The 25,836-nt window shown below is 41.2% G+C and overlaps 1 protein-coding gene across 2 annotated transcripts in view; it reads right to left on the bottom strand.

Annotated features, from left to right (window-relative positions):
* Nucleotides 1-4,402: 4,402 nt before the first annotated feature.
* The window catches only part of MAP4K5 (mitogen-activated protein kinase kinase kinase kinase 5), a 64,653-nt gene continuing 43,219 nt past the window's right edge, over nt 4,403-25,836 (bottom strand). The window contains exons 14-32 of one of the 2 annotated variants that reach the window (XM_001515094.4): nt 25,447-25,505; nt 23,430-23,497; nt 21,380-21,422; nt 19,408-19,561; nt 18,866-18,963; nt 17,997-18,038; nt 16,930-17,014; nt 16,100-16,179; nt 15,462-15,522; nt 13,976-13,978; nt 13,781-13,895; nt 13,529-13,587; nt 12,244-12,347; nt 11,729-11,906; nt 10,068-10,136; nt 9,121-9,213; nt 7,706-7,776; nt 6,826-6,881; nt 4,403-5,694 (exon numbers count right to left, since the gene is read on the bottom strand). In XM_001515094.4, the coding sequence (XP_001515144.3) occupies nt 5,607-5,694; nt 6,826-6,881; nt 7,706-7,776; nt 9,121-9,213; nt 10,068-10,136; nt 11,729-11,906; nt 12,244-12,347; nt 13,529-13,587; nt 13,781-13,895; nt 13,976-13,978; nt 15,462-15,522; nt 16,100-16,179; nt 16,930-17,014; nt 17,997-18,038; nt 18,866-18,963; nt 19,408-19,561; nt 21,380-21,422; nt 23,430-23,497; nt 25,447-25,505 (1,526 nt within the window). In that variant the 3' untranslated portion in view covers nt 4,403-5,606. The remainder of the gene's footprint in view (nt 5,695-6,825; nt 6,882-7,705; nt 7,777-9,120; nt 9,214-10,067; nt 10,137-11,728; nt 11,907-12,243; nt 12,348-13,528; nt 13,588-13,780; nt 13,896-13,975; nt 13,979-15,461; nt 15,523-16,099; nt 16,180-16,929; nt 17,015-17,996; nt 18,039-18,865; nt 18,964-19,407; nt 19,562-21,379; nt 21,423-23,429; nt 23,498-25,446; nt 25,506-25,836) is intronic. The other variant, XM_007663051.2, reaches the window with a different exon arrangement.

Here is a 25,836-nt window from a genome sequence, read left to right as displayed (position 1 = left end):
TGGGGCGGCCCACCCCCTGCCCGCGCGTGCGCCCTGACCCCGAGACCTCGCGCTCCGGCGGACCCGAAGGGAGGGGGGAGTGGTCAGCGTGGGGGCGGGGCGGCCCACCGCCTGCGCGTGCGCCTTTCCCCCAAGACCTCGCGCTCCCCAAGCCGCAGGGGGGGGGGGGGCATCCTTGGGCGTCCCACCCCCCTGCGCGCGCGCTGACCTGAAAGGACCAATGACCTCACGGGGCGGCCCCGTCCCCCCTGCGCGCGCGTGGGCTTCCTTCCTCCCTTCGGCCGGGAGGGGGCGCTCGGCGGGCTCGGAACGGCCTCTGAGGAGAAGGCCGAGGCGGCGGCGACCACCCCCGGGCAGGACCGGGCCGGGCAGGACCGGAGACCGCTCCCATCCCCGCCCCGCTTGTCCGGCGATGCCCGCCCGACCCCCGACAAGCCCCTCAACCCCCGCAGGCCCGCGGGCAGGCAGCGGGCTCCGTCCCTGGCCGGTCCCATCTGGTTCCATCCAGTCCCGGCCGGTCAGGCCCCAGAGGATCCCTCCGATGGCGGCCCACCAGCGAGCCCCACTTTCTCTCCTCCCAACACCCCATTTCCACCCAATTCCACTATCCTAACTCCCCCCCCTTTCCATGTGACCCCATCACCTATTCCATTCTCTTCCCTCACTTCTACAATATGTGCCCATTTAACCTCCTTGGGATTATAATAGGAGTGATTCTTGGCAAGTGCTTACTCTGGGTCAACACTAATAATATTTGTTAAGCGCTCACTATGCGCCGAACACTAAGTGCAGGACTACAGAGGGTCTTCAGGTTGTCCCACATGAGGCTCACAGTCTTCATCCCCATTTTACAGACGAGGTCACTTAGGCACTGAGAAGTGAAGTGACTTGCCCAAAGTCACACAGCTGACAGGTGGCAGAGCGAGGATTAGAACCCATGATCTCTGACTCCGAAGCCCAGGCTCTTTCCACTGAGCCTCCGCTTCTCTGGAGTAAACACCTGCTTTCTTCAGGCTTATTAGCAGTGCGGACTGTAAACCCTCTTCTAGAGGGAACAGTAAGCAACTTTTATATCGGAGACTTAATACTAAGGAGAAGACATCAAAGACTGCAATTTTACCACTGAAATTAGGCATCAGACATCATCAGTTCGGCAGTGGGTAGTCAGAATTTATCGTCGCAGAACCAAGACAGAATTCTCTAACAGGGTGACTAACCGGAGTTATTTTTAAAACCCAACTTTGCAGGTTGGGTGTCGAGCACTGCTCCGTATCCTCTGTCAAGTACAAAGCTTTCGATATCAGCAAACCACATCTACAAACCACTCTGAACAGCAGATTTCAACAAACAATTCTGGAGAACACAGAAAACTGCGTGGGAGGTTGAGAGTTTCGATGATGATTTAGCAGTCTAGCTCACTACAGAAACAGAAATCTTCCTAAAACACACTTAGATATCTGTATGAACTGCAGTGAAAGTACACATGCTCCTTCCAAAAATATTTGACATAGAATCCGGACCTACCCCTAGAAGACCTGGTTCATTTAGCTTCATACACTAAAGAAATGAAGAAAAAGTGAGGTAAATTCCAGACAGGAAAACTTGTGATAGGGTAGTAAATGGCTTCAATTCTTTGAGGAAACAACTTGATATTTACTTTCAAGATACTTCCTTTGGGAGTTAGCTCACTCCTTGAATAAACACAAGTTACTGTCACCTGAGATACATTCCCCATGCCAACCTATAGTTTACAGGTGTCTATGGATCCAAAAAAGTTTAACAGTTTCATAAGACTATTTTAAAACCTCATGAAAAGGCTGCCATTAAGTTCACGGGTACAATCACATCGGGAAGACCTGAAACAGAAATAGCCCTTCCACAGAAACAGATCTTTTAATAAGACTTGGAGGCATTACATATCTTAAGAACACTAATTCTGTCCCAACAATTAACAAGCATACTTTTGCACAATCTGTTGATTCAATAGCCTGACAGAAATCAAGGGGACATGTTTCTTTAAATTATTCCAGAATATCAAATGCAACACTCCTAAACTCAGTTAATCGCATTTACTGTGTGTCACCTGAGTACCTACTGACTTCTGCCTGCCGTACAGAATGTTTTCAAGATTCAGGCTGGTTAGAACACAATTAAGGGACTGTTTTTCTGACAACTCGAGTCCTTTCAGGCTCAGGGTATCCAATGGGGAAATTGCTTTCACACATGTGCAGCCTTGGAATAGGACTATTGTAGTACAAGATTTTTTTTTTCTTTTTTTAATGAGAGGCTTCACAAGATCTTTGCTCCCTCACCTCAAACACCCCAAAGTTATATATTTATTCATGGTAGACTGTCAGGTCACTGTGGGCAGGGAATGAGTCTACCAACCCTGTTGTACTGTAGTCTTCCATGCACTTAGTACAGTGCTCTGCACATTGTAAGTGCTCAACAAATACCATTGCTTGACTGTAAATTGGCAAGAGCAGATCTGAAGATTCTGGCATCTTCCCTCAGGTCTGTTTGAGGCCTGACAGATTTAAGTACCACAGACTTGGGAGAGTACAATATAACAGTTGGCAGACACGTTCCCTGCCCACAGATATATATCAAAAATGGATTCCAAACTCTTTCATGCCCCATCTTTGAGGGCAGAAGTTGAGAATTTAAACCATGGCTGTATAGCCTTTTGACTGTGAGCTCGTTATTCCTCTAGACTGTGAGCTGCTTGTGGACAGGGAATGTGTCTACCAACTCTGTTGTATTGTACTCTCCCAAATGCTCAGTACAGTGTTCTGCACAAAGTAAGCACCCAATAAATGATTGATCGAGGACAGTCTAAAGGGGGAGACTGATATTAATACAAATGAACTGTGGATTTGTACGTAAATACTGTGAGGCTGAAGGAGGGGTGAAAAAAGGGTGCAAATCCAAGTTCAAAGGCAATACAAAAGGTGGTGGAAGAAGAGGAAATGAGGACTTGGAGAAGATGTGCTTTTAATAAGGCTCTGAAAGTGGGAAGACTGATTGTCAGATATGAAGAGGAAGGAAGTTCCAGGCCAGAGGTGAAATTTCCTTCCTTGCCTTCAGTTCATTTCCACCAACATAACCTCTAAAGTAACATTCACCATTTGTTAAAATTAGCACTCACTACCAACTCTTTGTTCACCGAACCTTTACACTGCCACTCATTTAGGAAGAAAGTTCAACTTAGGGGACCATGGGTGTGTTCATTTCGAGATGTTGGCCACAACACTCACTTTAAGTGTGGAGTTCAAGCAAATCTGGGTTTCAGAAACAAGACCAGGGGAAAGACAAACCTTAAAGTGTGTTGACATTCATAAAATACCAAAATACTACTTTCCAAAACTACTGAGGCAATTATTCATGACTGATGATCACAACTGTTTGTTGGCAACACTCCTTGGGTACAGATGCCCTTTCAGATGTGGTTAGTGAGTTTTCTCTTTTAAAATTAAAGGAAATTGGTGGCTTGCAAGAATACACTATACAACCTGCCTAATGTTTTTTCCTCTTCAGGGAGGGCAGGATCAGGAAGGGGCTTCATCTTCATAGGGCTTGTCGGAGCCAGATTTACCCCAGGTGGGAGAGTACTGAGGCTTTAGATTAAAAGCTCCTTGACATCAAGGACCACATCTTTTAACTCTCTTGAACTCTCCCGTAGGAGCTCAGTACAATGTTCAATAAATAAAATTGACTTCTCCCTCAGGCCCATACTCAAAAAGAAAGTTTGGTATCTTTGAAAGTAGAGGAATCAGCTTTGATTGTCACCACCACCACCTTCTACCAGTTAAATTCAATGATCTCAAAAACAAGCACACAATAGTTGCAGTCTCCACTGCTACAATGGAGAACAGTGTAGTCTAGCTGAAAGAGGATTGGCCTGGGAGCCAGGGCGCCTGGGTTCTAATCTCAGCTCTGTCAGTTACCTGCTGTATTGGGAAAGTAAAAACTTACCTTTCCCTCAGTTTCTTCATCTATAAAACGGGGATTCAATAACTGTTGTTCTTCTCCCCACTCAGATCCTGAGCCCCATGTGCAACAGGGACTGCACCTGACCTAAACTCACTTGTATCTCCCCGAGTATTTAGAACAGTTCTTGTCACACAGTAAGTGCTTAACAAATACCATAATAATAACACAATTCCCTTACGCTCTTTATTTCCACTTAACATCCTGTAGTAAGCATACCAATATTGATGGGTGAATGGGGAGAATCAGTGCAGGGTTGTCTCTCTCTCTTTCTCTCTCAAGAGAAAACCTTCACAGTCCTCCTAAAGACAAAAAATCAAGATGGAATGCTAGAGCTTTTTGTTATAACATCCAAATATCATCCGTCAGAAGACAGTGTTACCAGAGTGCTAAATAAACAAATACAGACAAATGGAAGTAATGTGATTCTTTAATGAAGAAATAAATTGGCAGAAAAAAAACCTAAAATACCCTAAACTCATTTAATTTTTAGAATACTGTTTACTATATATTTATGCTATCCCATGAGGAATTAAGTGACATTAAAATGATTTTACAAACTTCCCAAAAGGAGCAACCTGACAAAGGCAAAATTTTAAAGTGTATGTATAGTTGCTCTACAGGCATTCCTCTGGAATAGCACAAATAAAATACATGGCATGGACAGTGAGATACTTTTTTTCCTACACTAGGGAGGATTTAACATGTACTAGCATACACTTAACCAGTTGTTATCCCTAATGTAAAAACAAAAAGTATATTATACTGCTTGTCAAGAATACACGCACCAGTACAGTCACACAAAACTACACACACAGTGCTACACACACGCCTCTATTTCAATCATCATTACACTTATTAATGCACCCTAAAACCCTTGATACTTCAGGATATGAAATTCCCTTTTAAGGCAATTCTGCATGAAAATGTTTTATAAAATACTTTTGTTGTACAAAACTGCAATTATACAGGGAAAAAATGGCATTTTACCCCTCAATAATGCACTACCCCTACAGGAAAAGAATAACCATCATTTATACAATTGTAAAAAATCGTAAGCTGCTCTGTAACCTTCCTTTGCTAAAACTTAGATACGTTACAACATCCTAGCAGCAGATTAATAAATAAGGATTAAATATTCTATTTTACAAACCCCTAAAGAATGGCTGATTTAAAAGTGATAGGCTTGGCCAATACTTCCTAAACAGCTCGGGTTTATTAAGACTAAAACTTGGTATAAAATGAAAAAACGGTCAGTACTTAATTTATATAAAGGTATCATGTATGAACTATATCTTAAAATGTCCTGGCATCCTAGTGGCACACATTATTTCTTAAAGGCTAGGTTTCCTGGAACTGAGAAGAGTATTCTGTGTCTCATAGCTTTTATTAAGCAAACTTGATATAAACCACCACACAGTGGCAAGAGATAGAACAGCTGTTTCCAGCTACAGAAAGTATTGATTCCCACCCTAAAGTACAGATCACTGAAATATCACCCACAACAGATAAAGCAAGTCATAGTCCTGCTGGGATTAAATTTCCTTAAAGGGATTTTTTTTCCTCCCATATGGGATGTATTCATTTTCCTGTCATTTGAGTTGGGCTGCTGTTGTTTAGTAACTGTTTTCATGCCCAGCCAAGATGTAGAGATTGCTGTGAGCAGAGGGATTTTCTGTGGGCCTGCTTTCCAGTACAACAACCCTGAAAAATAAAACGGAAACAGAACAGAAGGGCTGTTAAAGCAGAAAAAAAAAAGGAGAGGTCTCATGTTTCCCATACTAAAATCACACCGGGGACAAATCTCATTGTTTGTGGTCTCAGAAGATTACATCAGGATCACAGCTGTAAAGATATTTTCAGCCCTTGGAACTTCTTTGAACTAAATTTTTTTTTTTAACAACAAAAGACATTTATCTTTGTTATGAATCCTGCCATATTCTCTTACGATTGATTAGTAATATTATTTGCGTCTTTGTGATATGTTTTTTAAACAAAGACTCATATAGTAGGCTAAATTTCATTATCCAATCCCCAGGGATTAAAAATAGTGTTCTGCTATTGAAACACCAAACTGCCAGAAAATATTAAATATTTTCCACTGAAATCAACTGACTTATTCATTCATTCAATAGTATTTATTGAGCGCTTACTATGTGCAGAGCACTGTACTAAGTGCTTGGAATGAACAAGTCAGCAACAGATAGAGACAGTCCTTGCCATTTGACGGGCTTAACGGTCTAATCGGGGGAGACGGACAGATAAGAACAATGGCAATAAATAGAGTCAAGGGGAAGAACATCTCGTAAAAACAATGGCAACTAAATAGAATCAAGGCGATGTACATTTCATTAACAAAATAAATAGGGTAATGTAAATATATACAGTTGAGCAGATGAGTACAGTGCTGAGGGGATGGGAAGGGAGAGGGGGAAGAGCAGAGGGAGATGGGGGGGAAAGAGGGTTAAGCTGCGGAGAGGTGAAGGGGGGGGGCGTTAGAGGGAGTAGAGGGAGAAGGAAATTCATGCTGATGATAAATGCATCCTCCCCACGTGCCCCCCCCCCCCAAAACAAACCACACAAAAAAACCTGAAAATTTTTTCCTAAACTGTTATTTGAAATTCCATATTCATTATCAGTACTGAGCTCTTAACAGTGTGTAAAGAGAGCACTGTAGAAATTTGAAAACCTACAATGGAAGTAAAACATTACAGTCCTTATCCTCAAGCAGCTTATAATTTTATGGGGGAGGGCAGGGGGACGATACCAAATGACAGTGCATTACAAAGTTAATGTACACATGTCAGAATTGAATTTCTTCAGCATTTTGATTACCTGTCTGATCCTAGTAATCGAAAGACTCTTGTTTCATCTGAAATCTCTTGGGTAACCTGAAAAAGATTGTGACGATAGGAAAAAAATTATCAATGTCTCAGTGTTATCATAAGATTTTCAAATCACAGTTTCTACCTGAACTTAGTTATTATACTTTGTTCGAAGTAGCTTTCATATTAAGTTTCCAAAATAATACTCATTGGAGGCAAATAAAGATTCAGATGACCAGGAACCACTTGGTAGTGTCCACTAGTAACTAGTCTGTAATGGCAACTTTCAAACACTGACCCAGCTGACATATGCCTGGGCTCCTCTTTTATTAGTTATTCGAGGCCAATTTTTCATTAAGTCAGCTTTTCCAGTGGAAAAATAGTAGCCTCAACTTGGGAACTATCCCCGATGCAAAACGTGCAAACATCTTCTGAGACTCAGGCTTGGCTTGAATACCAAAAGCTGCTTAACATGCTGGAGTTGCTGTGACTAACTCAGAAATATTATTCTCTCAAAACATGCAGGAGAGGAAGGACTGGTGAGCTGGCACAAGGTAGCTTGAGCCAGGAAACAGTAAATGAACATCAGCACTTAGGGAAAGCTAAGGATGTGAGTGGGCAATTTTCTTATTTGAGCCAAGGGCTTTATTTTGTTGGGTTTCTCTGAATAAAAGGAATTCCTAAGGTTAGGAAGTATTCTCAGATAAAAGCACCTCCTAGTTCAGGCTTAAGGACTTTGCTTTCAGAATATCAATTAAATAGGGATAATTACATTTTTATCCACAAATAGACTGGGGCTAATTGGAGGGGCTGGACATAGCTAGTAACCATGATGACCTCTGGAATTGTTTAAAAAATAAAATCAGCTTGCTAAAAACAATCCGTCTTACTTCATCTGACTTGAAGCTTTTACCCTGCATTCCATGTTTCCAGAAAGCCAAAACACTGTCTTGAAGACAAACTGAAAGGGAAAGTTGCACAATTAAATAGAAATCAGTGTACACACATTTGCTGTATTTGCGCTAACCACAGCGCTACAGACAAGGAAGGCTGCCCAAGTAGTCGGTGCGATATTCCAATGTCTGAATCATTAACACTTCAAATTTTATGGCTAAGGAATGTTTTATTAGCAAATTTTAAGAGCACACTTACTCCAGATTCTCAAAGATAAACATTTACTGAAATTCAGTTACACTAGAATTGCTGCCATAAACTTCCTAAATTGGGGGCCCATATTTCTACTTATAAGTATCTCATAGGTTTAACTGAAAATGCAATTCCTATTCAAAAAGAATGTGTTATGTGAAGTGAGGCAGTGGGGCCCTAGGAGATGGCCAGAAACACCAGGTGGACCTTGAGAAGCAAAGAAAATAAAGAACAGGAAGACCGCATGAAAAAAACAGGGTAGAGAATGGAAGACTGGAGAAGAAAACATCAACATCTTGTGGTTGTTCACAGGTTTCACAGCTAAACTATAAGAGAACTAAATACATAAACTAAAGAGGAGAGGAACAGGGGAGACTAAAGAGGGGACGAGAACTGTGAGAGTGAGAGACTGAGGAAGAGAAAATAAATTGATCAGAGAAGGGCAGAACAGAGGAGGAGGCAAGAGAGAGTGAAGAGGGTGATAAATGCTAAAATGCCATGGATACTTCTGAGATGTCAGCTAGACTAGTACATTTCATTTTTCATATTGTGAGAAAATGTTTGGAGGCAGCATTCATAAATTACACAGTCCACAACTCCTTGTTGCCCAAAAGGTCATTTGCACACTCATACACAGGGCAGTTTCATCCCATGAGCTCGTTGTGGACAGGGAAAACGTGTCTATCAACTCTGTTGAACTGTACTCTCCCTGATACTTATTAAACAACTCTGTTGAACTGTACTCTCCCTGATACTTATTAAAGTGCTCTGTACACAGTAAGTACTCAGTACGTACCATTAATAAGGCAGCACGTCAAACCCAAACAGATGTGCAATTCAGAAGAGCTTATCAGTTCCTTAACAGCAATCTTTTCAAAATGCAAGTGAAAACACACTGCACGACAGAACTGCCAGCCCATAAACATGCTCCTAGCCCCATCTGCTACAGGGGTGTACACTCCTTGGCATTTGTTTCATGAGGCAGGACCGGATAATCCATCAAAATATTCCTTTATTTACATAAAAGAGATGTAAATGACAATAGCACATCCACCCTCATTGATGTGTTAGATGTGGCTTGAAGTGCAGTTTGGACATCATCCAAATTTAAATACTGGCACAAATTCTTTTTTTTTCCTTTTCTGTTTTTGAAACTTACCTACAGACTCAATGCAGAAATCAAAACTTAGTTCAGAGGCCAGTTTCTTACTTGATTTCAGTTTCCCTTGAAGATTCACAATTTTCACAAATTCTGAAAGAAAACAACAAAAATCAGGCATGAAGATTTGGGCAGAAATCATAAAACCAAAGAACCCTAACCAGAATGGAAAACTTTAATAAAGCACTTACATAAGCACAGAGCTGTCTTTAAAAAAACAAAAAACCTCAACAAATCAAGTGGCTAATAAGTTGTAGGCTCATTTTTGAATTTTGGGGCTTTCATACAATAATTTCCTTTATTAGGTTGTGCATTTGTGCATCTTAGACAAACGAAAATCTTATCTCTTCTGCTTATTTACATGCAGGATTTCTAACAGCTTTCATTCAGCCTCTAAACTGTAATACTTTAAATTGTTTTACTGCAACATCAAAATGGGTCATTTTGATAAACAAATGTTCTTAAATGAAGTTAAAAAGTTTTCTCCCACAACTGGCCCTTCTATAGTCATATCTTGCCACGTTTTCACAATTATGATAATGGCCTCTGATCCCTATTGGCATCAGAATCAAATGCAACTAGAGTTCCAGTAAAATGGAAAACACAGAGCTCCCAACAAGGTCAGTGCTGATTCAGACCAAATAATACATTTCTCCCATAAGTAAACTTTGGTTTAAAATATTTCCAAACTTCCCTCCTAATTTAGTTTTTTTTCTCTCTCTCCCTCTCTCTTTCTCTCTCTCTCTCTCTCAAAATTAGGTCACTATGATGCTCAATATTTTAGTGGGCATTAATTAGTCTTGATTAAACAATTTTAGTTGAACATTAAAAAAGATGTAAAGAGTATTACTGATGTTAAAACTGTTCAAAGCGATAAACCTTGAACCTTCTCAAGAAGTATTAAAAGTGATCCCAAACTGGTCTACAGATCAGAATGTAATACTTACTGTCCAAGCATACTAGAACAGTGTCTCTTTCAAGTTGAGTTACATGAATGGAATCTAACTGTTGACTACCTTGATGAAAGAAAAGAAAACATTACAATTACACTGTATCTTTTTTTTTTTTTTTTTAAAAAAAAAGCTTTTTCTCTCCAAGCTCTAGTTTTAAGTCTTATTTGACTGATTCTTCTGACTGGACAATGAAATCTGTTGAGCACAGATATTAGAACCAATTTTTATGTGCTAGTATTATTTCTTTGAAAAAATAAACCCAGTGCTCCAACACAGGGATTGCATACTTACAAACCCTCACATTAAGGAAAATCTGCTTCAGCGCTCACACATTCCAATCCAGCATGCCTGCAAACAAGCAGTTCCCTCAACTATGCATCCTGCTGAGCTCAAGCAGTTTCACACCGTTGGAAAAACATTCCCTAATCACATTCTATCCAAATGCACATGGAAAATAGCCACTATTGCAGAATTTGGAATAATTCAAACCAACATATACCCACACCTGTCTACTAAAGCCCTACTATTGTACAATAGTACAATACAAACTATCAGAAATTCACCACTATCACCTTGCTTTAAGACAGAAGTACTTGACTACTCAATTCTCCCACGTTCTTTTAATTAAACTTGCACCAAAATGAGACTGTCATCTACAATTTAACTGTTAATAATGTTGACAATCTCTGCTCACAAAAGCATAAGATGACCAAATATGTAAAAAAAAAAAAAAAACCCCACAAAGAGTAAACTGTTGCCCCCCGGACCGTATCAGCAATGTGTGTGTGGGAGGGCCGTATTTCCATGAGCTCAAAGTGGAACGGGTGAGGGACTGGAACAAAGTTTGAGATAAAGACAGTTATAGCAATTCTTTCTCCCTCCCCTAACCTCAAGCACACCTTCCTCACACTTTGGCTCTATACCACTGCAGGAGCAGAGAAACAGCAGCTAATTGCAGCAGCCTAGATTTTTGGGGTTTTTTTGTCTCTAATAGCCCAAACTGGGCCCCTGCCAAGCAGGCACTGGTAAGTGGGGGCTCTGGTCAGCCGGAGGAGGCTGCTGTTTCCCTTCACAACTTCTCCTGCTGCTCAGATCACTCCATCCATGCTCAACTACCTCCGGCCACCATTTCACACAGGACTTTTGTGGGTCATGACAGCTTTTGAGCTGTAGAACCGAGGGGTGGGAAAAAAACAAAAAACAAAGCCTGCGACAGTCTCACCTAATGCTGGCTGGCGGGTCAGATGTGCCTAACAAGTTTAAGGGAGGCAGCATGGCCTACTGGATAGAGCACAGGTCTGGGAATCAGAAGGACCTGGATTCTAATCCCATCTCTACTACTTGTCTGCTGTGGACAAATTATTTATGGGAGGGAGCAGGAGAAAGACAGGATATTACTTTTCCCCTACAAGTTGATGTAAACAGGAAAGATCCTGAAAAAACACCCTTAAAACCCTGATGATTAATTGTTAAAAATGTTTAACATTTTTGCAATAAGATTTTACAATGATTTTAACTGGAGCCCAATAATGATACCTTCTCTTTATGAAGGGAAATATCTATTTTCACTATGATGGAAAAACACTGAAGTCATTAGTTAATTTTTTAGGTGTGTGTTTGTGTCAGGACCCCAGGAGGGGGTGGAAATTGCTTACCTGAACCAATTTCTGTAAACCATGAAGATGCAGAGTTCAAATTGATTGTCTCAAATTGAACCACCTGATTTGGGTCGGTGCCTTTGCTGATGGAAACACATACCATGGGATACTCCTGTTCTGGGATCACGAGCATCTCAAATACGTTCAGGGGGCTTGGTAATGGAAAATCAAAGTGCTGAGGGAAAAGACAACAGAATTGCAATTTAAAGAGCATTTTTCCCCTTGTCACATCTACAGCTGACCGACGCAGCACCCGAATATACATGTTATTCCCATTCCGGTTAAGCCCCTCTAACTGCAGGAAGTGCATACAAGACTTAGGTTTAACCACTATAAGGAATGCAGTTCCAAATCATGCTTCAAATCATTCAGTCATTTAATCCCATTGCAGACGTATCAGATCTATGAAGTTGATTTGTGTGATTAGTATGGAAAAATACGCTCCTTCTGAATGGCAACTCTACTACAGTACTGGAAACAAACAAGGAAGATGCTGTCGGCTTCAAGTGTACCTTTATTAACATGAATTTCTGCATCGGCTCATACCACTGGAGTAAAACAATTCCAGACTGCAAAGCTCCACAGAGGTACTTATGTCCTGAGTAGGGGTTTCTCACTGAAAAGGGATACAAAACTCAGCAATCTTGGAAAAATGCATTCCCACAAAATAACCAACCCAACCAAAAAAAAAAAACCCCAAAAAACACCATCTGTGATGGCAATGCCTAAGTTTAATACAAAATCCAGCTGGCTTGGGGAGGCCACAAATCAAATGCTGAGGTGGAAAGAGCAGTAACTGCCCATTCAAGCCGGGTTCCCTTTTGTTTCCCAAGAGGTACTCTCTATGACTTTCATTATTAAACAAAAAAGATAAAATAAGAATCTCCCCATCTCAATAATAAAGTGAAGCCTCTAATGTGAAACACACCAATGATAATGTAAAATAGGGTTAAAATACCCATCCCCCCTACCTTTTAACATTGTGAACCCCACTGGGCTGTGTCCAACTATCGCATCTACCCCAGGACCTGGTTGACTGAAAACATCTAATAAATGCCACCTTTACTATACTAACTCAAATTTTATGATGGAGTCACAAAACCCAGGTTCTAATCCCAGTTTTGCCACAGGACTGCTGTGTGGACCCTGCTCAAGTTACTTCACCTCCATGCGACTCGGTGATTTCATCTGTAAAGTGGGGTAGAGATACCTGCTCTTTTTACCTCTCAGATTATGGAGCTCTGCATAGGATAGGGACTGAATCTACCCCAACAGCGGGCAGAGTTCTTGGTACACGGAAAGTGCTTAAATACCATCGCTATTATTATTATGATTGTCTTCCCTCCTGAGAGGGGTCAGGGAGGAGACTACTAACACAGGGAAAGTCAGAGAACAAGTCTAGGAGAGACAGAACCGAGCTCCAGGGATAAGAACCTCAGCCTGGTTGAATTCTTGCCTCTTTGAATCAACAGATAGGCTAATGGGGAGAGGAGGTTTTTTGTGGCCGGAACCCACTGCTTGCGTGTCATGTCATTTCAATCGCCTTGTAGACTTCAAGTAAGAAGGCAATGAACTATGCCAATGCACTGTGGTTTCTCAACAAATGGGAACTAATACACATGAAGATATGCTGTATGTGGTCACATGGTCATCTCTTCCTAATGTCATTTTGCCTGCAGACAGCATTGAAGGCATTTAAAAACAAGTTTCTGAATATCTGTTTTGACTTGCCATCTGATTGCTTTATGTTTCAGAACAATTAAATATAGAAAAAAAAATCATGAAATGCTTTCTCACCTATACAGCATTTATGGCAGCCCTTTGTATCAGGAATCTTTGTTGTTAAGGCAAACTTCCTAAAATTACAAAAAAAAAAAAAGGCAAAATGACAAACTGCTCACTGTGATTGCATTTTAATACCTATCAGAGCAAAGGAAAACTTTGTGGATCCTCAACACGGAGCAAGTAATTCTAATAAGAGAACAATTCATAAATGTTCATGCTCATTCAAAACACACATATGAAGAGAACAGAGATCACATTTTATACCTTGGTAATATTCGGTCTGGGAACCTGTGGGTTTGAATATGGGCAGCTAATCCAGGTTTTTTGGCTTGTTCAAACAAAGCTATCAGATTATGGGAGTACAGCTGAAATGTTTTCCCTGTAAAATAAACAGCATTTTTCATCTAAGTGTCTTAGGGTGGATAAATACAATTTTCAAATAAAAATGCTCATATTTACCTTCTGAAATGCATCCAGAACGTTCAAAAAGAAAGGCAAGCCCAACAGAAAGAAAAGATGAAGTTACAAATGCTTAAAATTCATTTAAAAAATCATTTTAAAATTAACCATGATCTTGAAATAGAAAAGTGGGTCAAATTTAGTAATATATAAAACAAAATGTATCCGACGGTCAAGTAACACTTTGAGAAACTTCACTGTGGGGATCTTACAACATTCACCTCTCTGCTCTTCTCTACTGGGTTCTGCAATATGCTTTAGGCTCCCAGCTTTCCAACAGTTAATATGGCAGTACAGGAATTTCACCCTACCCACTTCACTTACACAGACTCTTTAGCCCTACCTTCCAGCTTACACTTGGACCAATAGCTCACAATTTTTCATTTTGTCTTCTAAAAGACAGTTACATTCCTCTGATGTAGCAGCCCCTGGCCTTGCTTGTGTTGCTCGTAGGGCAGTGTCAATGCAAGATGGTGGTACCTTAAACAAGACCTGGCACAAAGTCCATTTTGAGCCTGAAAAGCCTGGGGCTAGCAACCAAGGATCCTGAACCACATGAGTGCAAGTTCTGGTGAATCCATGAGATTAAAGCAGCCCTCCACGCTGATTCTCTTTCCCATTTTACAGACTGCAATATATAACTCCATTTTCTTAGGCAGCAGCTTCTCTTGGTTTCCTCATTTCCTCTTCTCTCTCTCCTTTGTGTCACTTGAATTTTCCCTTTACTCACCCCTCATGCTATTCCACAGTACTTATGTCCATTTTGATAATTTATTTAATTTTTATTAATCTCTATCTCCTCCTCTAAACTGGAAACTCGTTATGGACAGGGAACATGCCTACCCGATTCTTATATTGTACTCTCCCAAGAGCTTAGTACAGAACTCTGTATATAAGTGCTCAATAAATATAATTAATTGATTGTGGTCTAAACAGCTGATAATGAGACCACAATGCAGGAAGATTTTGGAACCATTTCTTCTCCTAAAAAACCCGGTGATGGAAATCCAAAACCTATAATAAATAAAAGGAGAAGAAAATTTCCCAAGAGAAAGAGTGATTAAAGGTAAGGGCTGAGGGAGGCTGTCAAATCTCTACCATTGGAGGTATTTAAAATTAGGATAAACTGTTCCAGAGTATGAGGGTTTGACATAAAGTGGGAGGATGGGCTATGTGGTTCACAGCCTCTTCCATCCCCAAGTTTCCATGCTCATTACCCTAATGAGTCAATGGACAGCTAAAATAAAATTCGGCTAAATTTTCCCTAGAAACAGTAACTCTTCAAAACACTTCTAGACTGTAAGCTTGTTGTGGGCAGGGAGTGTGTCTGTTTAATGCTATATTATAGTCTCCCATTTGCTTAGTACAGTGCTTTGCACACACTAAGCGCTCAATAAATACGACTGAATGAAAATACAGTATTAAAATTATGTTTCCTAAATGGTCACCATGCTTAACTTTTAATTACTGAAAAACGCATACGTACCTGATAATGACATTAAAGTATTATTAATAACATACAGCCACGTACACTTCCTTGGAAATAACTAGAAAAAGGAAACATGAGCCATTGAACTTAGATAATCACACACACATTTTAAAATACTTCTTCCCAAATAGCAGAGTGATATACATATTTTTCTAAGTTTGGAAGAATTCTTAACACATTTTCCTCAAATTTCTAAAAAATAATTCTTCACAAGTGAAAAGCAGTGTGGCCAAAATAGATAGAGCACGGAACTGGGACCCAGAGGGACCTGGGTTCTAATTCCAGCTCTGCCACCTGTCTGCTGTGTGAACTTGGACAAATCATTTAACTTCTGTGTGATGTAAAATGGGGATTAAGACTCTGAGTCCCAAGAAGGACATGGACTGTGTTCAACGTGGCTAGGGTTTATCTAATCCAGTGCTTTGTAGAGTGTCTGATACATAGTAAGTGCTTAGCAAATGCCATATTTTTTTTTAAAAAAAGATTGACATAGACTGCCTTTTAGGATCAGTGAATGTTTAGATAAGCAAATACCAGAATTTGGGATCTAACATTAAGCATCACTTCTTTAATGAGTAAAATTGCAAGATGCCATTTTGCAATACTACTCAATGACACTTCAAACTCTTAATTACCTGTTCCATGGTTGCCTCATGAAGTTCATTCAGATTCAGCGTGTAAATGCCATCCTCTGTTCCAAAAATGATATACTGATCTAAAACAATTGAAAGATTACAATGAAAATGAATCTTATACATGGTATCTAATTACTGATCCCAAATCCCCTATAAAATTATGGGTTTTATCCTTAAATTTCCATCCCTAGTTGTAAAATAAGGACAAATTTATTTATTGCTCTATTGTATTCAGCATTGTCTTTGTCTTACTTGGTTTCTGTGTTTCTACTGTTTCAGTTTTCCTTGTGTGTCTGTTGCCAACCTTCTCTTCCCCCTTTAGTTTTAGACTGTGAGCTCCTGGTGGTCCAAAGACCATGTCTAATTCTCTCTGTGAAAATTTTTCCCAACAGCATTGCATAAAGGTACTTTATTGAATACATACATTACCATTATCACTACAGCAGCAACAACAGAGTTAACTCAATTCAGTTGCCTGTCCCAAAACTCTCCTTCCCAATTCTCTCTCTCCCATCTTGTTACTTGGCTCTTTTACCCCAGCAGAAAGAGCTCCTAGCAGGGGATCACTTAAAATTGAGAGTATCTCTTAGGGGCCCATGTGCTCAGGACTGGTTAGCCAGCTGTAAGGCTAAGGTCTTAAAGGTGAGGCTCATCTAAACTGCAAATTTAAATCCTTTTCACACCACCTTCCTGAAGAACTGAGTAACCTCCAGTTGCCTTGGCACCCCATTCCTGCAGTCCATATACCTTCTTGTCACCCTAACTCTACTTAGTGGCCCAGCAAGATGGGCTAGTTTATTCTACAGTTTTGAAAACAAAAAACAGACTACCTTTCGTATCAGGATGTATCCACGATGTTGCACAATTAATCTTCAAAGGGCAGCCATCAAAAACTTTTGAAAAACAGGCTCCCATCTTAAAAAAAGAAAAAAAATCAAATTACTTTAAAACTTGGGATTGTTCATCAATTAAAAAATGTGTTAGGTAAGCAAATCTTTTCTTAAGAACTACCACTATTCTCATCAGTGGGTTTGCTAGAAATGTACCATCAACTCCAAATATGGAAATTATGTATCAACACTTTCTTCTCCAAGTGAATTTTAAAATTGTTTAAACATCTCCTGAGGTTTCATATTTGCCTACCAGCGGCCCTAGGGAGAGCTACTCTGTTGGCAGGCTGGCGGATGAACCATCTACACAGTGGCTTTAACGCTCTCTTTCCCCCCTTTCCCTTCTGCAACTTGTGTAGTTGTTTACATTACCAAACTGCACTGTCTAGCTACCACTCGGATCGATCATTGTTGCGTTTGGAGTGTACTTGCTTTGTCAATTTGTCACACTAGGTGACAAATTTATACAAGGTCACTGTGTTAAAAACAGATTTCAAACCATTTTATTGGGCTTTTTTCTAAATTTCCAAAGTTTTAGACTAGCATCTGCCACTGTTTCAAAACTCCACTTGATATAGTTGGAGGTTTTTGGAATTAATGGTACATTTTAACCAAGGAAATTTGCCAATAAGACAGCATGTTTAACCCACATCTATCTATTCCTACTAATCAAAGCTTCTTCACGTTACTAAATAGTGCTTGGTTCCCTTACTCCCATTCTCAGGCTTTTGAGAACACTGTCAATTTTCTAGATTTGAATGAATGTCTTCATTCATTTGCCGTCCTCAGTATAAGCTGATATGAAGCTGTTTTATTAATTCATTTACAGTGACTATAATTATTACTCTGCATTTAATCATTAGCTCTTCTTAGTACAAGCACATAATTTTGCATTCAATAAATACAATTGATTGATTAGCTCAAAGCACTTGGAGTGAATGGCCTTTTACTTTTACTAAACAGAAAAAAACACATTTGCTTTAGCTGACATACTGAAATTGTCTTACCAGCACTTTTGGGGTTGGTGGGAGGCCATTGATGGCTGGTTTCTGTGAAGAAATATCTATTAAATAAAATAATACTGCAGGAAAAATGGAAAGCTTTGCCAAAAGAGGGGAAAAAATGTCACTGCCACACTACTCTTCTGTCCAGGCCAAAAGGGCTACACAGGCCCCAGGGCAGCTGTTCCCTGGCAGCCTTGGCAGCCTGGAAAATGGAAAGTAAGATGAGCATCTTGCATCCCAGCATCATGCCTGGCAAGCACAAACTCTCCAACAGGGTGCAGGAAAGAGAGGAGGAGGGGAGGGTGAGCTGACCTCCCGTAGGTGGCTCTGGCTCTAAATCCAGGCACTGGAGCCCCCAGAGAGCAGAGAAGGAAGTGAGCCTTCACCCTTCTCCAAATAGCATTTTTCACAGGGGATTCCTGCACCCCCACATGTCACCTGTCCTGCCAGTAGGAAAACCTGTCCCCCTGCCTCCACCTCCCAGAGTTAAGAGCTGGCCTCTTTTTCCTGTGCAAAAAGGAAGCTTCAAGTGCCAGAAAGAGAGCCTGGGCATATATCATGGGAAGGTCTGAAACACCATTCAGGGACACATGCAAAAGACCCACTGAACATGCTTACCCAGAAACCCCAGGCTGGGACCCTGGGTCCTAATCCCACCTTTGCCGGGAGCCTGCAATGTTACTTTAGGCAAGTCTCTTCGCCTCTCTATTACTGGTTCCCTCTTCTGTAGAATGGGGACACACCTGCCTTTCCCTCCCTCATGGGGATGTTAAAAGGATGAAATACCTAATGAGAAAGCACTTGGGGAATAAACACGCCATATTAAAAAACTGAGGAATTGGAACCAAATGTCCATGGCATGAAATACCTACAGGGAAATCTCGTTTGTCCTTTTTTCGAGGTAACTGTGGGGCTGGTCCTAATCCTTCGGCGTTTTCACTTATCAGTTTCAGAACACTGTCTCCATTTCCTAAAAAGAAGACAGGTTAGAGAAAAATTACATAAGAACGCCCTCAGTACATCTGCTGCCAATTCCCCCCGCCCCCCAGTCCTCCTTTCCCTTGACAGTTTAAGCTCTTCACCACCAGGGTAGGACACTCGAACGTGGGTGTCATTCTCTGGGGCCCATGAGAGCTGCAGTTCAGCTTTGGCTGCAGTTTTGGTTCATAAGAACATAATGTTCCAGTAGTGCAGTCTCCAAGTCACCCACAAATGGAGTAGGTGCAAGGGAGTTGCGACCTGGAGGGACCGGGCAAAGCAAGGGGGGTTGGGGGGGTTAGTGGGGAAATGGGTTTGGGAGATAGAGATCTCATCAGCAACAGGGTAGATTCTTTTTCAATGCCTTTACTTTATTTATCCAAGGCACTGTATCTACCCGTAACCAATCCAGAGTTGCTGACACTGCTAGTCATACCAATAGAGGAAGCTTCCGCATGAGGACCGCAAATTGGAACACTTTGTCTTCTGTAAACATATGGGGCTCTATTTTCTGAGTCTGGACAGCGTTTTACGGTAGATGACTTTTCCTCATCTGGGAGGTTGTCCTCAGGGTAGCTGTTTATTCTTGGCTAGACCAGGAAGCAAAAGCATCATTAACGCACATTTAATCTGAAGTTCAGTTAACGATCTGGACCTGTTCACAGGTCGTTGGGAAAATTACACCCTAGTATCAAGAGCACCCCTGGATGGGGCAGGAGGGAATACCGGCTCAGGGTAACCCACCCTCTGCAGGACCCGGACCCTCGTTGTGGACAGGGGGCACGTCTGTTATATATTGTAGTCTCCCAAGTGCTTACTACACTGTTCTGCATGCAGGAAGCACTCAATATGCATGATTGACCGATTAAGTGGGGTTGGAGGAGCAGGCTTTCCATTGTTCTAGCCTTCCCCCCCACTCAACCCCCCCACCCCCCCAGCTCTTCCCTCCAGGGCTGTTTCCAGAAAGCACTAGGAAGCCCTCTCAGAAAGCTGTTGCCCAGTGTATGTGGCAGTAAGAGCCATCTTGTGCTCCAGTCATCTGTGACCCGGCCCAGTTGCCCCAGGGTCCCCTTGCTGACCAGCAAGGAGAGGCTTCCTTAGGGTGAACGGCACGTAAGGCAAGTGCCTCTATGAACCACCCCCAAGGTAGTCCAGGCTAAGCAAGAAATCTGTAACTCATGTGCAGGCTGGCTATGACTTTAACCCACGACCACAAGCAAATCCCTTGAGTGCCCCTGTGCTTGAGTTTCCTCCACCCCTTCCAAAAGGGCTGTTTCAAGGGAAATTTAACAGCTATTAAGGAATCCTACAGTACTTGAGAAACCTATATGAGACATGCAATATATGGAACTGAGAAGAGGAAATTGGTTTAAGGATGCTAATGTTTTCTGTCATATGTTGAATGAAAACAGATCTAAACCACAATTTCTAAACCATGAAAAATGGCAAAAAAAAATTTTTTAGATTTGAAGTTATTTTCCCATTAGAGAAGCATTTGCTTGCTCATTTTGTTTTTCCATAAAGTGTAACAAATAAATATGCATTTACTCGAGAGGAGAAATATTTTGGGCATTCAGAAATTATGAGAGAAACTTTTTCCCTCTAGAATGTCCAAGTCTAACAATCTGTTTTTTAGAAAATACTTAATCATTAACATCAAGTTTGGCACCTCTATCCTAACTGCACATCTGTCACCTCCAGGAATTCATACATTCAATTGTATTTATTGAGCACTTACTGTGTGTAGAGCACACAGTACTACAGTACTGTACTAAGTATAGAGTACTAAGCGCTTGGAAAGTACAATATAGCAATAAAGAGAGACAATTCCTGCCCACAACGGGCTTACAGTCTGTGGGGGGAGTTGGGGGCGAGTCGGACATCAAAACAAGTCAACAGGCATCTATATAGTTTTATAGATATCGTATATACATAAGTGCTGTGGGGCGGGGAGAAAGGGAGTGAGTCGAAGTGACGTGGTAGGGAGGGGGAGTTGAGGAAAAGGGGGCTTAGTCTGGGAAAGCCTCCTGGAGGAGGTGCGTCTTCAGGATGGCTCTGAAGGGTCAGTGAGTGGTGTCAAGGATGACACCAAGGTTACGGGCTTGTGAGATGGGAAGGATGGTTGTGCCATGTAAAGTGATGGGAAAGTTCGGGAGAGGACAAGGTTTGGGAAGGAAGATATTTGAAAGTTCGGGAGAGGACAAGGTTTGGGAAGATATTCTACTCAAAGGGAGTGGAGAAGTGCAAAGTCAAACAAGTCATGTGTATGAAACTGTAGAAGCCAGCTACTAAGGATCTGTTCTCCTTGTTTTAATTGGGAGAAGAGAGTCTCACTTGTACATTTGGGAACATTTTTAAGGTCTTTAATGAGAAAATATTTGAAAAATTCAAATTATTCTGTAGCTTACCTTAGGAGGTAGTGGTGGTGGCACTGCACGTTTTAAAGTTGATCTAATCAAAGAGAATAGAATCCTTTCAAAGTCACATATTTGGGTTCCCTGTAAATATTCCATATCTTACATATAAAGCCAAAAGGCCAGTAAGTCTATTAACAGGTATTTAAGTTTACAGCAGAAATGCATTCCTGTTCAGAGTAGCGGGTTTTTGAGGCTCGCAGACCAAAATGTAATTTCACAAATGCTTTGGGAAAATCAGTAAAACATCAATGACCCTGGCTCAATGACACCCTTTGCTTCAACAGTGCAGATACATTTTTTAATCATCAACGGGATTGGAATAAATGGAGCATTGTACAGACTCAGGTGGATAAACTAGGTTAAGTGACTTGCCCAAGGTCACAAAGCAGGCAAGGGATGGTGCCGGAATTAAACACTAGTTCTTCTAACGGGCCCATGCTCTACCCACTAGACCACAATGAGGTTTACTTTTCTTCCCCTTTAGGAAAAAATCTGGCCTTGGCTCTAATCTGCAAAGGAGAAACTTAACTGAGGTCCAAGATAACGTGAGCATAGATCACCGCTTAATGCAGTGCTCTGCACACAGTAAGCAATCGATAAAAATGATTAATTGATTGATAGATGCTGTGTAGATAGGATCATTGTGGACAGGGAATAGGTATAAGACCGAGCTCCCCTTCTCCCTCTACTCCCTCTACCACCCTCCCTTCATCTCTCCGCAGCTTAACCCTCTTTTCCCCCCATTTCCCTCTGCTCCTCCCCCTCTCCCTTCCCATCCCCTCAGCACTGTACTCGTCTGCTCAACTGTCTATATTTTCATTACCCTATTTATTTTGTTAATGAAATGTACATCACCTTGATTCTATTTAGTTGCCATTGTTTTTACGAGATGTTCTTCCCTTTGACTCTATTTATTGCCATTGTTCTTGTCTGTCTCCCCCGATTAGACTGTAAGTCCGTCAAACGGCAGGGACTGTCTCTATCTGTTGCCAACTTGTTCATTCCAAGCGCTTAGTACAGTGCTCTGCACATAGTAAGCGCTCAATAAATACTATTGAATGAATGAACTCTGTTGATCCGCAATCTCCCAGGCAATTAGAACAGTGTTCTGCAAGCAGTGAGCACTCAAACACCATTGATTATGATTTTTGAAGCCACATACCACTGATTCCTGTCTCTCCTTATTCTACTGCTGCCCTGGGTAACACCAAGGCAGTGCCCAGGATCTAGGAAGATTAACACCTGGGTGGAATGGTGGCAAGCAAAAATACCAAGTAGATTTTTGAGAAGACGCATGACCTAATGGAAAGAGCACAGGCCCAAGAGCCAGAGGACCTGGGTTCTAAACCCAGCTCCATCACTTGTCTGCTGTGTGACCTGGAGCAAGTCACTTAACTTCTCTGTGCCTCAGTTACATTATCTGTAAAATGGGGATTAAGCCCCATGTGGGACAGGGACTGTGTCCAACCCAATTATCCTGTGTGTACCCAACATTTAGTAAAGTACCTGGCACATTGTAAGTGCTTACAAACACCAGCAAAAAGACATGTACATGCATACAGTATCAGCAAGAATACCCAAAGATGTTTGCCCTTTCAGACTAAATCGAAAGCATTCAGTCCTGACATAATTTGGGTTTTTAGCGCCTGTTTTAGAAGGATCTTGATCAGGGAATTAAGGAGCAATGTCCTCACAAGGCAAGCTTGTTTGGGCTCAGCATGCCAGGTTATTAAAGAAACTGCTTGTGCACAGACTGTAAGCTCCTTGTGGGCAGGGATACATCTACCAACTCCATGGTACTGTACTTACCCAAATATTTATGGTACAATGTTCTGCACACACCAAGTACTCAATAAATACCACTGATTCACTGAATTTGAAGAGAGAAGAGGGGGATGAAAGGGTGGGACTGGTGGTAATCTATCAAATGAAAACTGAATATTACCAGTATTCATAAGAAAGCAGAGTTTGAGAACAAATGTTAGCTTCGAAAGATAGCATTTTCAACCTAACCACTATTAGGTTTCATTAAAAAAAATACCTGCTGGTATTTAATCCATCAGCAAAAGGAGTCCACTGTAGCACAGAGGCCGGGCCAGTTGGCAACACCTAACAGAGAGAAAAATGCAGTTTAAAATATTGCATCGTTAATGTTGACTTAGACAGAACTACTGCATGACTGCAAACGTAACTTCCCTCCTCTCCTTACCAACCAACTCCCAACCTTCTCCCCTCCAGACTGTAAGCTCGTTGTGGGACGGGGACATGTCTGTTATGTTGTTATACTGTCCTTTCCTAAGCCCTTAGTACAGTGATCTGCCCCGAGTAAGCACTCAATAAATATGAATGACTACTGTACCTTTCCCATTCACCTCCTCTACACTGCATCTTCTCTATATTACCTATGGTGCCTATTATAGCGACACTTGGGCACTCAATAAATACGAATCGAGGAGAGCTTAAAAGCAAGTAAATGGAAAGCAAGATGGCTCATTTAGAAGGCTGCAACATTTTAAACATCATCCGGTTTAGTTATAAATTTCAAAATTTTGATTTTCAGATGAAAGACGTCAAAACCCCTGCCCATAGCAAGGATGGGAAAAAATCCTAGGTAGCATTTCTCCTCTCTGAGTCCTAGAGTATCATCCAATTCCTAGTAGAGTACTACTGAATCTAATTCTGGTTTTCACCTTTTAAGAAGGATATAAAGAAGCTGAAATTAAGGACAGACAAAAAAGGCTGAAGGGTTGGATTTCAAGTTTTGTGATGACAGATCAAATGAAATGGGGTTATCTAATCTGAGAAAAGCAGGGTGAGAACTGAAAACTGATTTCAAGAATATGAAAATAATAAAGGAGAAGGGATGGCCAGCCACTTCCATCTTCACAGAACCATAGAAAATGTTTAAATTTTAGCTAGATATATCTAGATTAAGCTTGAGTACAATAACTGCAGAAATACTTCTCCAATGAATGACATTTGTACACCTCAAATACATTGTTAGAAAATCTCCATAAAGATCAACCAAGAAGTCACATGAACAAGTATAATTTTAACATCATAAATTTTTCTGTGTTAATAGCATTAATAACGTCTTTCTAAGCAGAAACACGAGGTGCAACCAACCACACATTAGGATATCTCCTTTTTTGTTGTTTTTTAAATGAGAAACTCAAGTCATCAACAGAGCAATCTGAGCCACGGTGTGACAGATGTTCTCACCCGTCAAAGTAGTCAAGGGGCATTAACCCCACTTCTCATTTTCCCCACCAAGGTATTGGCATCTAATTCCACTCCTCACCATGTCCTGAATTATGAAAATAGCAGAAATGCAGTCTTCACCCAGGTTACATAATTCTCTCCCCCTTACTTTCCCTACTCTCAATTCCCTAAGCCACATATTTAGTCAGATAGCTATTCTGCTCCTGCTCCTATAGGATCCGACCCCGGATCTTATGCCGGCCGGCAGCACGGGACAGTCACTTACACTATCTTCTCCTGTGGCAGAGACCATTGTGAATGTGTATGTTTGCCAGGGAGGGGATGGAGAAGAGGAGGAGGAGGAGCCGAGTGGCTCTAAAATCTATGGCCAAGGCAGGGAAAATACTGGCCCCCTTCCCTGCACCATGAACTTCAGAACCCAATTAACTCTTAGGGGCCATCTGTTAACCAATGGCAGGGCTTGTAAGATGACCTAGATGATGACCCTTTCTCTCATGTAATAGATAAAATAATGTGACAGAGGAACACCGTGTTGAATGGCTATAGTCCTATAGTGACTAGAAAAAGCTAAATAATTCGAAGCTATGACTCAAATTGAGATGGGATCCTCACACGGATTTTTTCTTGTGTCACTGGAAATTGAGAGTCATTAAAAAACATAAAAACCAAACACGATATTCAAATGAAAGCAGACGAACAATAAGTATGTAGTATACTTTCCTCTCCATGCAAAATCCCATTTAAATGTGAATTATTCACTTCTGACATGACCTAATATGGATAAAAAAGTGGTGACAGAGTAGAAAAACAGAAAACAATATTGTTCTGACTCGTACCATTTCATCCCGTGCTTCTGTTTCTTTTCGTAAAGGAGGCTCAAACTGAAGTTTGTCAACTGCAAAAATAACATTGATGGATTTTACAAAAACGCCCTTTGTATATCGGGAGTTCTCTTGAAGGGTGGAAGTCAAAGCCTCAATAATATTTGAGGGAGAGGAAGTAAGAGGAGAGTTCCAGGTCTCTTTCCTTTGTTGCTATTTGAGGGAGTTTCTCAGACCCCTAAAGGCCAGATTTCTGATGGTGTGAGATCTCACAATGCATTCTATTTAAGCTGCTGTTAAACGTTAGTGCCTTTAACACAGTAATATAGGCTTTTGATTCAGAAAATGTGTTCTCTCAAGTGGTTTGGGTTGGGCCTAATTTTCTTGAATTGGACTAACAGACGA

Source organism: Ornithorhynchus anatinus, chromosome 14 (assembly GCF_004115215.2).
Source record: "Ornithorhynchus anatinus isolate Pmale09 chromosome 14, mOrnAna1.pri.v4, whole genome shotgun sequence".
NCBI classification, from domain to species: Eukaryota; Metazoa; Chordata; class Mammalia; order Monotremata; family Ornithorhynchidae; genus Ornithorhynchus; species Ornithorhynchus anatinus.
The sequence above is the reverse complement of the archived record's forward strand: the minus strand, read 5'-3'. Positions and strand labels throughout refer to the sequence as shown.